The sequence below is a fragment of the Protopterus annectens genome, chromosome 2.part1, assembly GCF_019279795.1.
Source record: "Protopterus annectens isolate FY-2018-M chromosome 2.part1, PAN1.0, whole genome shotgun sequence".
NCBI classification, from domain to species: Eukaryota; Metazoa; Chordata; order Ceratodontiformes; family Protopteridae; genus Protopterus; species Protopterus annectens.
Window position 1 is genome coordinate 319,313,497 of NC_056729.1, and position 16,520 is coordinate 319,330,016.

Consider the following 16,520-nt stretch of genomic DNA (forward strand, 5'->3'; position numbering starts at 1 on the left):
AACTGTTCCATTTTGTTTAAATAATAACTATCTGAAGCAAGCCTGTACTTTAGTGTGGCTACCTTTGGAAAACAGGGAGGAACTAGGGACAGCAGATGGTCTAGGACTCTATATGCAAATTTGGTGGATTTTTTTCAACTACAAACTTACACACAGACACATCCCCTTGTTTTGAGTCCAGTCAAGCTGACTGCCTACCACATGCCCCTCTCCACTACAGCACTTAAAATACCTGTTACTACTGATTGATATGAAAAAATCTTGCGATGAAAGCATTGATCACAATTGCTTCCAAAAAAGATCTGAAAAAAAAGCCTTTTTTGCCGAGGAGTTTTCTTTTAACCTAGAGTTTAGAAACTTTACACTGTTCATTTAAAATGGAACATCTGGTCATTATTTTTCATTTGAACTACTGTCACTTAACATATCTTCTACTTTTGCAATTATCCTAAAGGACTACCCCAGTATCCAACCAGGTATGGACTGCCAAGCCCGGGGTTTCCACATTCCAGTATACATATATGCATGTGTGTGTCTATACACACACACACACACAATTGTGTGTGTGTGTGTGTGTGTGTGTGTGTATATATATATATATATATATATATATATATATATATATATATCTATCTATGTATGTATCTATATATATATATATATATATATATATATATATATATATATATATATATACACACACACACACACACACACACACACACACATACATATGTGTCCAGTTCAAAAGATACAGTCAATGGAAAGTCAAACTTCATATGGTCGAGACCATATGATCGACTTTCTGAAATACTGAAGCTTTTGAATACTTTTGTGTACTGGGGATTGGGGAGTTTACCATTTTCCCTACTGTAGTGCAATTTTGGAAATAGTATATATAATATGCAGGGGGTGTGGAGGGAGCAGCCCCCCCCCCCCCCTCCACACACACACACACACAGACACACACACACAGGGGTGCAGGGGGGCTTGCCCACCTGTTTGCCTTTTTGGAAAGTAGATCATATAGTCTCAACCATATGAAGTTTGACTTCATGTTGAGTCGATATTCTGAATGGAATCCATACATACATATATATATATATATATATATATATATATATATATATATATATATATATATACACACACACACACACACACACACACACACACACACACACACACATATAAATACATATATAGATAGATAAGTATACATACATATATACACATACACACACACACACACACACACACATATATATATATATATATATATATATATATATATAGAGAGAGAGAGAGAAAGAGAGATATGTGCGTGTGTGCATATACATATATATATCTACATACACATACACACACAGATACTTTAGCAAATAAAAGCAGGTGGACAAAGAGAAATATATATGATGTCACTGTTTTTTTTTTTTGAGGTGGGACTGTCAGTGGACTTATGACACCCGTGGAAATGAGTGACAATCCTATGCTATTCCCACTGCACGTCCTCCTTGGAGAACAATTAAGCATGAATGGGGGTGGGGCCTTTTATTATTCCTTTCTTTTGAAGAAGCATCCGTCTTTCAAAAGAAGGAATAATAAAAGGCCAATATGTGAGAGGGAGAAGGATGATACAGATTTTGAGGTAGAATGCAGTAAACTATTCGAGATGTTTTGTGAAAGAGTGTACCCAGCTGACCTGATTAAAAAGGTAGAACATGAAGTTAGAGAAGGAAGAAAGGGTAAGTTCAAACCTATTTTAGGTGAAGGCCCATTGGAGAATAGTGGTATTGAACAATAAAGGTTAAACAAAGACAATGGCCATTTGGCTAGTAATTTTGTGACTGACTATAATGCCAATTCAAAGGCAATAAAAGCACTATAAGATAAGGAACGGACTAGGTTTAGTGCTACATCTGATTTGGGCTTTATTTTTAACAAACCCTTTAAATGTACTTACCGAAAAGGGAGAAGTATAAAGAAAATTTTACTAAAAAACAAAAATGAAGGAAGCATGGTAAGAAGGTATAAAGTTGGCACTTTTAAGTGTGGACATTATTCCCAATGTGTATGGATCAACAAGACAGACACAGTCTTCCTGAGAAACAGGGATAGACTGTTAACAAGTAAGTGTTCTGCAAACTGCGAAACAAATGGAATAGTATATCTTGTTACTTGTAGTAAATGTGACTCATTCTACATAGGTAAATCAGAGAGAAAACTAAAAAGTAGAATTTATGAGCACCAGTATGACATTTGGAACAACTGCAAAAATAACTCACTATACAGGCATACTTTACAATGCCAAGATGCCAAGTTTTTCTTTTATGTTTTGGAAGTTATACATAAGGATATTAGAGGTGGCCCATGGGAAGCTAGACTTGAATACAAAGAATTGTATTGGCAGCTGTCACTAGAAGCCACTAAGACTCCTGGGCTTAATGATTCAGTTTATTTAAAACCAGTTCTTAAACTAAGGTCAGCAAAATTATAATGCTTCATAAAGTGTTTTGCTTTGTCAAACAGTGCAATATTTGTATGTATCTTATATTATTTATTTAGATAGGTACTTTATGGTAAAACGTTTTAAGTACTTATGAATTTTACATATGAAAATGCTGCATTATTTTCTGTTTTTTTCTGTGCTTCCAGTGTGTTGTCTGTGTAAAATGTTCTAGTACTTAGCCAGTAGATGGAGCTAGTAGATCATTTTAGATAAATCTGCATTCAGCTAGATGTTCTCATTTTAAATGTATTTGAACTTCATTTTAAATGTATTTGAATTAGATTTTATTGAACATTTGTACAAGAATATACACGTTTTAAGTTTTTTTTAATGTTAGATAGCTATTTTATGTGGTTAGATAAACATTTGTGTCTTTATTTATATGTCACTGTTTTTAAGCAACATTCAGTGTTCTTAAGCAACATTCAGATTCTTTTATGACTGCTTTACACAAAATGGTGGATAGTTAATGCCCTGCCAATGATATTGGTTTTCTAATTAAGCAATTAGTATATATAAAGAGATCTTTACTCAGTATGCATTTTCCATCTGAAAGAAGTCTGTTGGGAGACGAAAACTCTGTTCATTACTCTGTTAAAGTGTTAATGTGTATGTACTGTGACCTGAAGGGGTATTTTTAAGAGTTTTATTTTTTTACCAAGTGGAGTGACTACTAAATATATTCTTATTGCATCCAGAGGTCTTTGTGGGCTTTTTCCAAATGCTTAGCGTCTTCTGAATATTGTTGTGGTTTAAAGCACTGCAGCCCAATTTTGCTTGCTGTTGCGTGTATGCCCTTCCCCCAAATATACATACATACATACATACACACACACACACACACACACACACACACGTACATACATAAACAACTCACGACCATCTGTTCGTATTACTGAACCACACTTAGTTCTGCTAGCTGTATTCCTCTTTCCCGTACTTTCCTACATTTCAGTCTACCCCTTTTCTTTCCTATTTATATGATGAACAACTAGTCTTCTTTGGTGTGCACACCCATATTGCTATGCCTGTATTATGCTACCCTGCATATGGCTGTCTCTTGTGGGCTCATGACAACCACCTTGGGATTGTGCTGAGTTGTGCATAGTGCTCTGAGACTGGTGGGATGATCTGTTATGATGTCGTGCACATTGCTCATGCATGCTATAGTAGCGCTGCTCCTCCAGTATGTAGCTCTAGCACTGTGCTGACAGTTACCACTGCCCAACTGCTTTACTATGTGGCTTTCACTCAAAATGCCAGCATTATCCATTGCCTACTACATCCCTAATTAGCTCTGGGGGACTAATCACATCAAGACCCATTAGTATTGGTACTGAACACCTCTACAAATTCCAGCCACTAAACTAACGCATTAGGCTGCTATAGGCTGCTAATTTTAACCATTAGGCTGCTAATACTTACAAGCCTTTTAGGTTGATTTAGCTAGACTACTCAATGGTTATTCTAACTGCATGTCTAGTAACTACCTTTGGACCAACAGGACTTACTGACAATTGGCCTCCTTTCTTCTGGAGAACATGGACCACTTGGGTTGAGAAATGCTCACTATTAAAGAATCAAAAGTTTCCAGTCTTCGATAGGTAAAAGATGAAGCACAAGTAGGTCTTCTTTAACTAGAAGACATATGGAATGGACTATATTCTCAAGCAGAAGGGAAAACCATGGCTATCTTAGCCACTTGGATGCTATCAGAAGTAGATTCACCTTTCTTTTCTTTTCTTGTTTTTAGTATAATTTAATGTAAGAGTTGAAGAAGGATGTGAGAAATACATAAAAGAAATTTCACTTCTAGTGACTTAAAGAGAGTATCTTGTGCCCTAGTTTATTAGTAGGAAGCTGAACACTGTCTTGGGAGGCAAAGTGATCCCTTTCCAACAAGGCCCATGTGGAAGTGAAATTGTGGAGCACAACTGGAATTAGCTGCGCTGTGGTCCAGACTGGCTGGTTAAATTAAGTGACCCACCAGTGCTTTGTGTTCTTCAGGAAGTTGCACTGCCATTCACTGAATTTAACAGAAAGAGCCAGTTCCCACAAATCTAACCCATCCTGCACAGCTAAGATACATACATTCATACAAATATTTCAGGCTGGGGCAATCATGTACTTTTATAGCCACAAAAAATTACCACAACATTCAACCTCATAACGTGTCCATGTTGTTCTTAAATAAAATCTAAACTAGTGCTTGCTTTAATAGTTTGATAGTCAATTCCAGGCATCAGTTGCTTTTTCAGAGAACTGGTTAGTACATCTCTCATTCCTATGTAATCTCCTACACAAGTTGTCTGATGAGTTTCTACTATTTTTTGATAATCCTAAACATTCCCAGAGGCTGCTGTCTTCACACATCTTAAATACCTGAATAAAGTCTAATCTTTCATAATAACTTCAACTTTCACATTTGTGAATAGTCTTGATATATTTCCACTGTACTTTTTCCAATTTACTCATACTAGTTTTCTTATAAGGTTTCTGTGCTGTTCTACGCTACTTGTTTATGCATCAGAACATTGTGATGCTCTCCGTAACCACTTGCAGAACATATGAGCACAGGCTGTTTTTGAAAGCTTTTACACCAACATTCTCTGTCAACATCTTCTTCAGGATGGTCTGCAGGTTCAACTGAGTCAAAGAACACTGGAATGGAAACAAACAGGCCAGCATGTGGGACTCAGAGCCAAAGTCCAATGTGTTTGATAACAAGAATTGAGCTGAAAAAGGTGTGCAAAAGACCCTGACAAAACCAAATGAGCCATCTCACCCATAAATTTAATTCCTACTAACTCCATTATTACTGGAGTGGGCACGTTCAGCAAATCTTTCTCTTTGACCAGCATCTTCCTTGAATACTGCTATATCTTTCCCACATGCAGCCTAACAATCTGACCTGCAAAATGCTGGATCAAGTGATGTAAAATCCAATGAGTATGAATACTACATAAGTGCAACTATCTATTGAATTCTCTCTCTCTTAAGGTGTTCCAATAACTTATTCCTTAACTGTGTTTGAGTCAGTTATACATGTAATAGCAGCCATGAGTGGACAGTCAACAAAGCTAGCGCAAGGTAGCTGGAAAACATTCTCGGGGACTTGCAAGCAAAGAGGCAGTAGTGCAACTGAGAAATGCTGGAGAATGGACTATGACATCATCTTTCAAGTGTTTACAATAACCATCTGTATCCCTGTCAGCAAAAAAAAATGTAAAAGGGACAGAAATTTCACTATTCCAAACCTCCTTACTCTCAAATGCTTGTTAAAGCTGAACAGATTAAGGACTGGTCTCCAAGGATCCCTTCCACAGTTGTTACAAGCAAGAACCAAGAGCAAAACCTGTTACCTTGTAAGTGGAAGAACCTACTGGCTTTTATCTCAGCTCCATATTTAAAAGAGGCCCTGCTCTGCATCACCAACAAAATTAGGAGGGACTCTGGTTTGGACAAAACCTTATTTTGGAGCTGCTCCTCAGGACCTCTTTCAACCACAAATTTGATAAATATTTTCTATACCTTTGTAGAATGCTACTTTTTACCACCCCTACCTCCACATGAACACACTGCATGCATGAGGGGATGAACAGGTTAAAGATGGGAAAAATTGTAAAAGGGAATGCCATGCTTCAGAGAAATGGGACAATCTGAATGCACTACTGATGTTCTTCTGTGGTCCAGAAGGTTCAGACTGGAAGAACATCTGGTTTTTAGACCTCTACATTATCAGTTGAAAGGCATCTCCTTCCCTAACATCTACCTCTGAAAGACTGACCCCTTACGATGGATGTCAGCTTGATAAAAGACTTCCTGTCATTAAAAAAAAAGTAATCATATCCTGATAAGTTACAGGACTCTGCAGACACCAAAAATAAATCTGCCAATGACTCCCTAGTTTTAAAGACCATGTTCTCCAGACGACAAAGTATTGGATTTAGCACTGAACAGTACCCAGATGAAACAGGCAGTTCCCAATTTGTACAAGTATATCTTCTTGGTAAGACAAACCCTGTAAGGCCTTCTAATCATAACACAAGTAACACCAGATTTAAAACAGTAGCAAGGCTAGCACCCTGAAAAATGTAGGGGCAACTCACTTCATCAGATTTTAATGAGGCATCACCAGATATTTAGTGACTAATGTTACTTTGGTAAGTCAACATTGAAATGCCTGGCGCTGTGGTGCTGAGGGATAGAGGCCTAGCTGCTACCCAGGTTATTGGTGTCTGGCTAGCAGCCCCAGCATTACAGGAACCACCCAGAAAGAGACATCACTGAAGGGATGTGGCCTACTCACATCTCATTTAGAAGTGGAAGTAATCATGCGCTCAGATGCATGTAGGGAAGCTGCAATTTCCCTGAAGGAGACCAGTGAAACCACCCACCATGCTTTGTGGTTGAAGAAGGCTTGCAAGAGTGATATGCCCTCTGTGAAAGTTAGCGCAGTATCTTTAAAAGTCAGGCCATTGTACACTCTATTCTCTCATACTAAGTTGAGTGCCTGTGGGGATGTTAAGGTTAACCAGAAAAAAAAACACAAACCACCCACGATGGCTGCCTTAATAAAGGCCCCTCCCAGTCGACCCTCACACGGTGAAGGTGCTTCAACAAAGTATTAGTTTAAGGGTTTGTACACTCAAAGTATTAGTTTAAGGGTGTGCACACTTATGCAACCAGTATATTGTACGTTTTTTATTTTTTATATTTCTTCCCCCAACAGATTTGTTTTTCAATTGAATTGTACAGGTTACAGGTCACATTAAAGGTGGGAAAAGTTTTGAAATGATTTATTGTGGTCTCATTTTTTTATATCACAAAAACCTGGCATTCTAACAGGGGTGTGTACACTTTTATATCCAGTGTAATTCTGGCACTCTTACTCAGGTTTCTTTTATATCACACACAAGTGAAGAGTCTGTTAGGAGACACTCCATGGCTGAGCTTTTTTCAATACGATAGAGTCTCACAGTTCGCACAGAATAGTATTAGTAATTAAGTTTTTATTGGAAAATTTACTTTCTAGAAGTTCAATACCACCCTCGTAGTAGAAAAAGAGACATGTGACAGGCCCTGAGGCTGATCTGGCCATCATCTCAAGATGCAGGACATCTTGCAGATAAATGATTACTCTTTCATTTCTCTAGGATTCCTAGAACTGTTAGCACTGAGAATTAAGGCTATGAACTGTTAGCTAGCTGTTCTCTGTAGTCAAAGACTCTGAATTCCTCACACTCAATTTGCCTACCATGTGACTCTGAGCAAGTCACATAAATTAAGAGTGTGCCTGAGTCCAAAATAAGTCCACATGGTTCAATGTCCTACCCTGATTAACAAATTAGATTAAGTAAATGACCATTTAAGGGAGAATTAGTCTGAATCTATGTCCAAGTTGGCCACGTACTGGTACTGAGAACAAGCTTCATTGATTTATTTTCATCCAAGAACTCTCCAGTGAGATGTGGAGTCAGGAAAAGACAAAAAAAAAAAAAAAAACGTGAATACACCTCAAGCTGCAAAAAAGGGAAAAGCATGACCACCTGTTATGTTACAAAACCATGCTTTGCATCTTGTTGGCTTTCTAATGGGTGGGCTTGTTGAAATCTTAGATTGAATACAGGCACATCATGGACTGGCAGACAGATGACAACATTTTGAAGTATTATGTGTGTATGTGAGTGTACTTTAGATGGAGCAGAATATGAACATTGCAATTTGAAGATGCATATAGGACCAATGGGAACTAAGCTGATATTACACTGGACTTCTGTCTGGTTTGCTATGAACAGTCAGACTTGGAAAATGGGACATATAAAAATATGCAACATTGCATATGAATACATGCTAAGGAAGAAACCACCAGGTAACAGGAAAAGAGGAAGGCCTAAGATAAGGTTTATGGATGTGGTGACAAAGAACATGCAGGTGGTTGGTGTGACAGAGCAAGATGCAGAGGACAGAAAGAAATGGAAACAGATGATCCGCTGTGGCGACCCCTAACGGGAAGAGCCGAAAGAAGATGATGATGATGTACATGAATATGTTTCTATTACTGGACAGGCTCTGGGAAGGCCAGACATAATGGAGGGAGTAGCAGGACAGAAAAAGGTACAATTTTCAACATTATGTTGTCTTAAGACAACATGTCAAGCAATTTGCCCATATGCTGTTTGATGTTTTTAAGGCAGCTAGAAGGAGGAGGATATTGATATAGTAGTTACAGGTTTAGATTTGGCTAAATTTGAAACGAAATGAAGGACTAGCATTGAAGACAACTACTGGACAGGAATCCAAACTAGAAATATGATGCTCAGTTGCAAAGGTGAATTTTTATAGGTTGGTAATTGATGAGCCGCTAAACAGGATGATCATGTGACTTCAGAGGGTTCACAAATAAGATGCATTCAGTAGAAAATCATTTTGCAAGGTGGAAAGTATTCAGGATTTTGTGTCCCAGTACAAGGACAGAAATATATGGAAAGACAATATTTTCAAGATGGGTTTGATACAGGAAGATGGATAAAAAATATATCTGCAAAACTGTATACAGATTTACAGTAATATCAAAATTATGTTCCTGTACAACTGACAGAGTTTACAAACACAGAGATTATGACATAGTATCTTAATGTGATTACATGATCTGGATTCTGTCATGATGGCTGATGTATGTGTGTGTGTGTGTGTGTGTGTGTGTGTGTGTGTGTGTGTGTGTGTGTGTGTGTGTTTGTGTGTGTACATATATGTATACATAGGTGTGTGTGTTTATGTATATATATATATATATATATATATATATACACATACACACAAACATATATATATATATATATATATAGAGAGAGAGAGAGAGCGTGTCCCTCTGTAACAAGATCAACAAGAATTTTTTTCAATAAAGACAAAGTGGTAGTTTCATTCTGAATTTTAGGAATTAAACTGAATATGTTCTTTATTTCTTCAAGCCTGCAAGCTAAGATGCTAGGAGGTCTCTCTACTAGCTTCTGGGTTAAAGGGTGATCTTTTTTACACTTAACATTACAGGAAAAGCAGAATTTATGAATGGGTACATCCAGAAGCACAGTCTTTAGTGATGTTATTTATGGACTGCGGGCACTGGGAAGGGAAGTCTCTGTATTTGGTTGAATGAGAACACATCATTTGTTATTACAGTGATGAAAGTGCTAGAACATTATTAAAAAGAATTCTGTACCTGATGAATTGTCATGTCTGGAAGGCAGGTTGAAAGGATGACGTATTAGTAAAATGGGTTATTCTGACCCAGCCGAGACATTAGATGAGTATGCTATGTAGCACAACTTTCGGTAAATGGGAATGAACAAAAGAAGGCTTACAAAAAAGCTATTTTGTTGAGAAGATAAAAGACTGCTGCAGATGACACTGACTTACTGGCTTACTCTTCTGCAGAGTATCACAAGAAATCAAGTCAGTAAAAGTTTTGGGGAAGTATAAAGCCATGGGGGAAAGAACCTGTTTATTTGAAGGATACAGTTGGAGGAAACAGTATATGATGTTTCTCTACACTGCATGACTAGTAGGGATTTCTGGAAGCTGCTTAATGTGCAGATAGGTTTTTAGGTTCACAGGTGTGTACTAGGCTAACGGCCCTGGAGCCTTTACAAGGCTAGCCCATAGAATTACTCTGGCATGTTCCCAGTGCTTCTATCAAGTAGAGCCACTGCCATGATGCCCGGAGTGAACTTTCTATTTCCCATCCACTCATCAAGATTTCTCTTGAAGAGGGCCAGTGAGATGCTCTGCTTGACATGTACGGGAAGTCTATTCTAGAGCATGGGCAGTCACTGGATTATGAAGAAGGTATAGAGGTAGGATTTTTTATGCATCGAAGGACTACATTTTGGCTCATATGCTCTGAATAATACATGGCATCCACCCATTTCTGACATTATTTTTTGGTTAGAAAGCACATGACACACAGAAATGCTACAGCGCAAGGGTATGGTATAACAAAGTCAGTATGGTAGATCAGATACATGAAGGTATGCCAAACACATTAAAATGGAGATTTTTAAAGGATGCCAAAAGAGCTATGCAACATTCTAAAGAATACTATCCTTCACTGCTGATATCTGATTTTTTTAGTTTGTTGTTTTTGTGTATATTCTGAATCTGTGTATTGCCTTTTTTTCTTTTTGTTGCATTTTTTTGTCATATGTTAGGATTTTATTAAGTTTAATAAAACTTCATTTTCTTTTCCCAAATAATGTTTTAGGTTATTTTACCTGTATATGAACACCCTAAAGGACAGCACAGGATTGGTAGAAATGTCACACCCCCATTAGGCTACACTCAGAAATCAATATTTTGGGTATGATCTTAGCCTCCCCTCCATGGGGTTAAACCTTTCCGGTTTAGAAGAACACGTGTTAGCAACTGTACCATACTCATATTCAAAATGAACTGAAACCTCATTTCTGATGCAGGCTGCATTTACATATCAAGTAAAATACTTCCCTAGCAACCTTTAAAAACACTCTGGGTAACTGGACAAGGGATTGCCCATTTTTACCCCAGGTCATGTGGAAAAAAATCTACTTAAGGCGGGACATTATTAGTGTCCTTCCAGTACTGGGTCATGTGGCTGAGCTTCTTAATGGTCTCCCTGACCATAAACTTAGTAAAAACCTATGAACTTATAAGATACAGGTATTAAAAAGATGGAAACTTGGGGTATATTTAAAATGCTAGGAAGATGGGAAGGCATATCTGTAATGCATGTCCAACAATACACAGATATGGCCCTACTATACATCCTGGTAGAATTTGTAACGGGGGTCTATATTACACTTCAGAGGAAATGTTTAGTCATTGCAATCTATATATATAATGCAAACTCCATTTTGCATTAAACAAAAATCTCCATTAATTCTGCCAAAACTCATAGCTCTAAAATGACACTACAAATACTACAAATCAGGGTATATAATACAGTTAGTAATGCATAATTACAGATAAATGTTAACAGTTCACTCACCTTTTTTCAGTAGTAAAGTAAAGCCCCTCTTCATCTTCTTCTGCCCGATAGTATGCAGGGCAGCTGGCTACTGACAGGATGTCAGGGTCAGCAGATGTCAGCACAGGCTGGGAAAGTGGGGATGCCATCCCAGAGCGTCTAGAGCGACACATGCTGCTACTTCGCGATAAAGTGCTTGAAGCCCTCAATGCTGCTCAGTGACGAGAAAAAGAATGTTTTAAATTAAACACAGCCACATACTCTTAATATCAAAATGCAAAACAAACCAGGATGTATTATACAGCCACACATTTCAAGCCTATTCACTTATCAGTATGTATACCACTGACACTTGCCAAACAAAAATTTAAAGTAAAAGTGATTAAAGTCTACAAAGAGAATGATTAACAAAAATACAATTTCACAGGCACAGTGGGTATAGCAAAAAGTTATCACTCAGTACACACATGCACTACTTTAAAACTTCTGCTCTCCTTCTAAGTAAGTGATGCTTTAGACCACTACTGACAGGCGTTGGTGAGTTTCTGAACAGGGAGTTATATCATGCTAGCATTTGTCAGTGGAAAAAAATAAACTAATTTATTTTGAACTGACTACATAATGAAATGCAGTCTATGACAGCACTGAGATGAGGTGAAGCATATATTTAGCATTTGGCAAGGATGGCAAAGAGTTTCACCACCTCATGGTTGAACTGATGGGTTAGATTTTTTTAATTACCTTTGTTCACATACCAGATGTAAGACCAATGAAGTTATTGATGTAAGCAGCACTTGTGCTTTTGAGACATGCATTGCTGCCAGTGTTTTCTATTAGCATATGTCTAATTACTGCAGAACCTCCAGTTTGGGCATCGGGCTGGCAACTCGGCACCATAAAAACTACTGCCAATCATTAGCGGACTGGAGTTCCGCTGTGGCGACCCCTAACCGGGAAAAGCCGAAAAGACAAACAACTGCAGAACCTCCAATCTATACCGTGGGAGAGGGGGTTAACAAACAGTAAGCAAACAAAGAACTTGTGACTTTTGTGTCACATTAATTTTTCTCCTTTAGTTAGACTTCATAAATCAAACTGTTGGTGTTATCTTTCAACAACACCACTCTGTTGGTCGGTTATATATTTTCTTGATAAACAAGTATACAAGTAAGTTAGTTTTGTACTAAATGTGTAGATTACTTTACCATACAGAACTAATAGCAATGCTTTTTTAAACAAGAAACATCTTTATCAAATTATCACTTATGACATGGGGAATCATACATTTATATAAATAAGAACAGACCATATTGACATAATCTTAGTTGTAAACATTATACGTCACTTATAATCTACCCAATCACTGTCAAACATTACACAGCTCATTCAAACCCTGTCTTCTTTTAAACTTCATGCCTCCCCTGTATGTATTCCCACAATTCCCACTTTTCTATGAAATTTGCTCCTATTCTTTTCTAAATATCCCTACTCCAGTTGTTTTATCTCTATTACTATATTCACTACTTCTAGTACAGTTGGTTAAGACTTTGATTTCCATTTTCTAGTAACTGCTTTTTAGCAGCCACCATAATTAGACTCAGCAAGGCCTTACTATGTCTAGGCAATTCCAATTCTGTATCACTGCTCAGAAAAATCATTTCCCTAGATACACCAATTTGCTCACCCAGCATCTCTAATAGAGAAGTCTGCAGGGAATCTTTAAAGTCTACCAACTCATTACACTCCCAGAAAATATGTTCCCAATTACCTTTTTCTTCCCCGTCACACCTCTATCATTTGCTGTCTACTTGAGGAAAAATTCTATGGGGTCTACTCAGGCTATACAAATACCTATGTAAACATTTCCAAGCAAAATCCTAAATCTTCTAGATTTTGTTGCATATCTGGAGACATACATAAATCTTCCATTGTTTCTTCGTGTATTCCTTATCCAATCTCTCTTCACAATCCTTTCTAACTCCTCTGATTGATTCTTACAGCTATCATGCAATATTTTATATGCTCTTCTAATTACTCCTTTTTTAACAGCAGCTTCTGTTCTATATTCCATTAAAAACTCTACCAGTGCTGTTTTTTTTTCATTTCGGACCCCCCCCCCCATTTCTTTCTCTTTGCCTATACTCTGATATCAATCCTGAATAGAGAAGGCAATCTCGAACCTGCACTCCAAATAAATTATTGGCATCTTCCTATTCTATTATCTTTCCTTCTTTAGTTATTTGCTCCCAATACCATGTTTCCTTTGCCAGTTTTCTCCAATAAATTCCAGCCCTCTCTTACATATTGCCTATATCCCTAACTGCAGTCATCCCTATCAGCAGAATCTCCTTTCTCCATTCCTGTGTTGGCTTCATTCTTAGAATGCTTTCTGCTACTTTATGAATATAATATTCTGTATGATTATTGTTATTTTCCTTATCTGCATCCAAAATCCCAGTCTCTCCTTGTTTCTTGAGCTTCCCCATGTTTCATAATCCCTTTCCTGACCTGCGTATTAAGACTAAAGGGACTAAAAACATTTTAACTGCTTGTACCTTACTATCCATACACATATAACAAAGCTTCCAGTTTCTCAATTTTTGTATTAGCTTTTGTTTAGTCTTTTTCTATATATCCTTAGCTACCACACCAGAATAATTTTTAATCCGTACTCCTAAGTACTTCTTTTTTATCATGTCCCCATAAATACGGACATTGCTGTACCAATTTGTGTGTGGGCACACAATTTACAGCTATTGCCTTTGTTGTAGCTTCATTAATTTTGTATCCTGAAAAGATTTCAAACTGTCTCAAAATGTTCCACAACACTGAAATACCCTTTTCTGGTTTTATCAGGTATAAAATTCTATCTTCTGCAAATACTGCCAGCTTTTCTCAACTACCATGCCAATTATATCCTTGAATTTTTGAGTCCTTTATTTCCTTTGCCAATTGCTCTAAATATAATACAAATAACAAAGGTGAAAGAGGACATGCCTGCTTGGTTCCTCTGCTCAAGCAGAAATTATCAGACAGGAACCCATCCACTTTAATTTTCACGTCTGATCCCTCATATCTCTTCTTAATCAACCTTATAATTTTATCAGGGAATGAAAATGCTTATATTGACCTGCTTATAAAGTCCCAGTTTACTCTGTCAAATGATTTCTCTGCATCAAGACCCACCGACAACAGTGGTATTTTCTTACATTTTGCTTCTGTCTGGATCATCAATGTTCTGTTAATGTTGTCAAATGTTTGCCTATGTTACACAAAACCACACTGATCCATATCTATAAATTTTTGCATCAGTTTTGCCATTCTTCTAGCCATTACAGGCATTAATAATTTATAACCATGATTCAGTATTGAAACAGGTCTGTATGAAGTTGGAACGAAAGCAAAACCAAACCACGAACTCCAATCCAAAAGAAACAAATGCACGGAAAATTACACACTTTTATTATAAAAATAAATAAGCACTTTCATCCCGACAATCATTTAACAGGATCTTCATCAGATATGTCTCGCTTCCTGTGCTCACTATTTAAACATGTTAAAATCATGACGTCATTTCCTTTACTTTTTAAAGAACCATTATTGAAAAATTAATCTCAAAAGGTCCATACAAAAAAATTATAAAAATGGCAACAAAGGCATACAAATAACACCATTCAAAGCCACTACACCCTACTACCTTAAAGCCATTTCCATTTTAAAAACACCATAAAAAATAATAATAGCGCTATATGTACCTCCTCTTGAGCGTGTTTACATGGACAACTATATATTATCTGTAGTTCAAGGTAGACTAAATTGTTTAAAGGGGTACAGAAAATATAGACTTTTTGCATAAATATATTTTAATGAAGCTTAAGATCTTTAGCTATTATTTTTATGTGTTTTTAAAATGGAAATGGCTTTATACAGAGTTTCACAGAATTTCCAAAATATGTATAATACCTCTACAGGATCTCTTGTTATCTCCCTTGTTATAGGCTCCCTAAGCTTGATGACAGTCCTTTCTACTTTCTGTTGCCTGAGTCGCTGTGTAAAAGTTTTTGCGATCGAAGGTTATTATAAAAAAAAACAGTTGCTTAACAGCAATCTTTCTCATGCATATTATCGAGGTAATCTCATCATTCTGCAGTTGTTCTTTTTGTTCTGTACTACTCCCCCTATTCTGCAATATTTTTAAATTTTGTCAGCCCCTCTAAACAATTCTTGTTACCTCTTAACCATATCTCCCTTTCTTTTATTTCCACCCTATTTTAAAGTCCATTGGAATTTTATCCCACTCCCTAGCTACATTTTAAGAAGATATTTCTATCTTCTCTAATAGCTCCTGAATAACTTCCACTACACATCCTTAAATGCCTCTCTTTTCAACAGATAGGTGGGAAAGCACAACTCTCTCATTTTTATTTCACTGTCCTGTGTTTTTATTGGAACATGATCTGAAATAGTTATTGGGTGCGCATCAAGGCTTTCAATTAAATGGACATGTTCCTGTGAAATGTAAATTCTTTCTAGCCTACGTTTTTATATCTTGGGGAATAATATGTAAATTCACTCTGAACTCCTATAACTGAATTCACATCTTCCATGCCAAATATTTTCAAAAATGTATTCTAAAATCTACTCTCTTTTGTTATATTTTCCCTTCTGGGCCACCCAGACACAGCCTCACTGCTCCAATTCAAATTCCAGTCCCCACCTATAAGTAATATTCCCTGCTAAAAGGTGACTATTTCTCCCAGAATTTCTTAAGCTCCATTACAGTAGTTTTAGCTGAAATATAAATACAAGTCAGTGTAATCCTCCTCCCTTACCAGTAGGCCCTTAGTACTACAAATCTACCATTACCTTTTTATCCTCTTCTACCACTACTGGAGCTCCTCTTGCAATTAATATAAGTACTCCCCTTTTCCTGTGTCCCAGGTGTTCTGCTGAATAACCATCTTGGAAACCTTTATTAAAATCACATGTTCAATTTTTTCCAAGTGTGTC

General features: G+C 37.0%; 1 protein-coding gene across 1 annotated transcript in view; it reads right to left on the reverse strand.

The window, feature by feature from the left end:
* The window catches only part of STIM2 (stromal interaction molecule 2), a 1,889,444-nt gene that overhangs the window by 10,673 nt on the left and 1,862,251 nt on the right, over positions 1–16,520 (reverse strand). Inside the window, exon 11 of the mRNA XM_044062150.1 lies at positions 11,532–11,721. Within this exon, the coding sequence (XP_043918085.1) occupies positions 11,532–11,721 (190 nt within the window). The remainder of the gene's footprint in view (positions 1–11,531; positions 11,722–16,520) is intronic.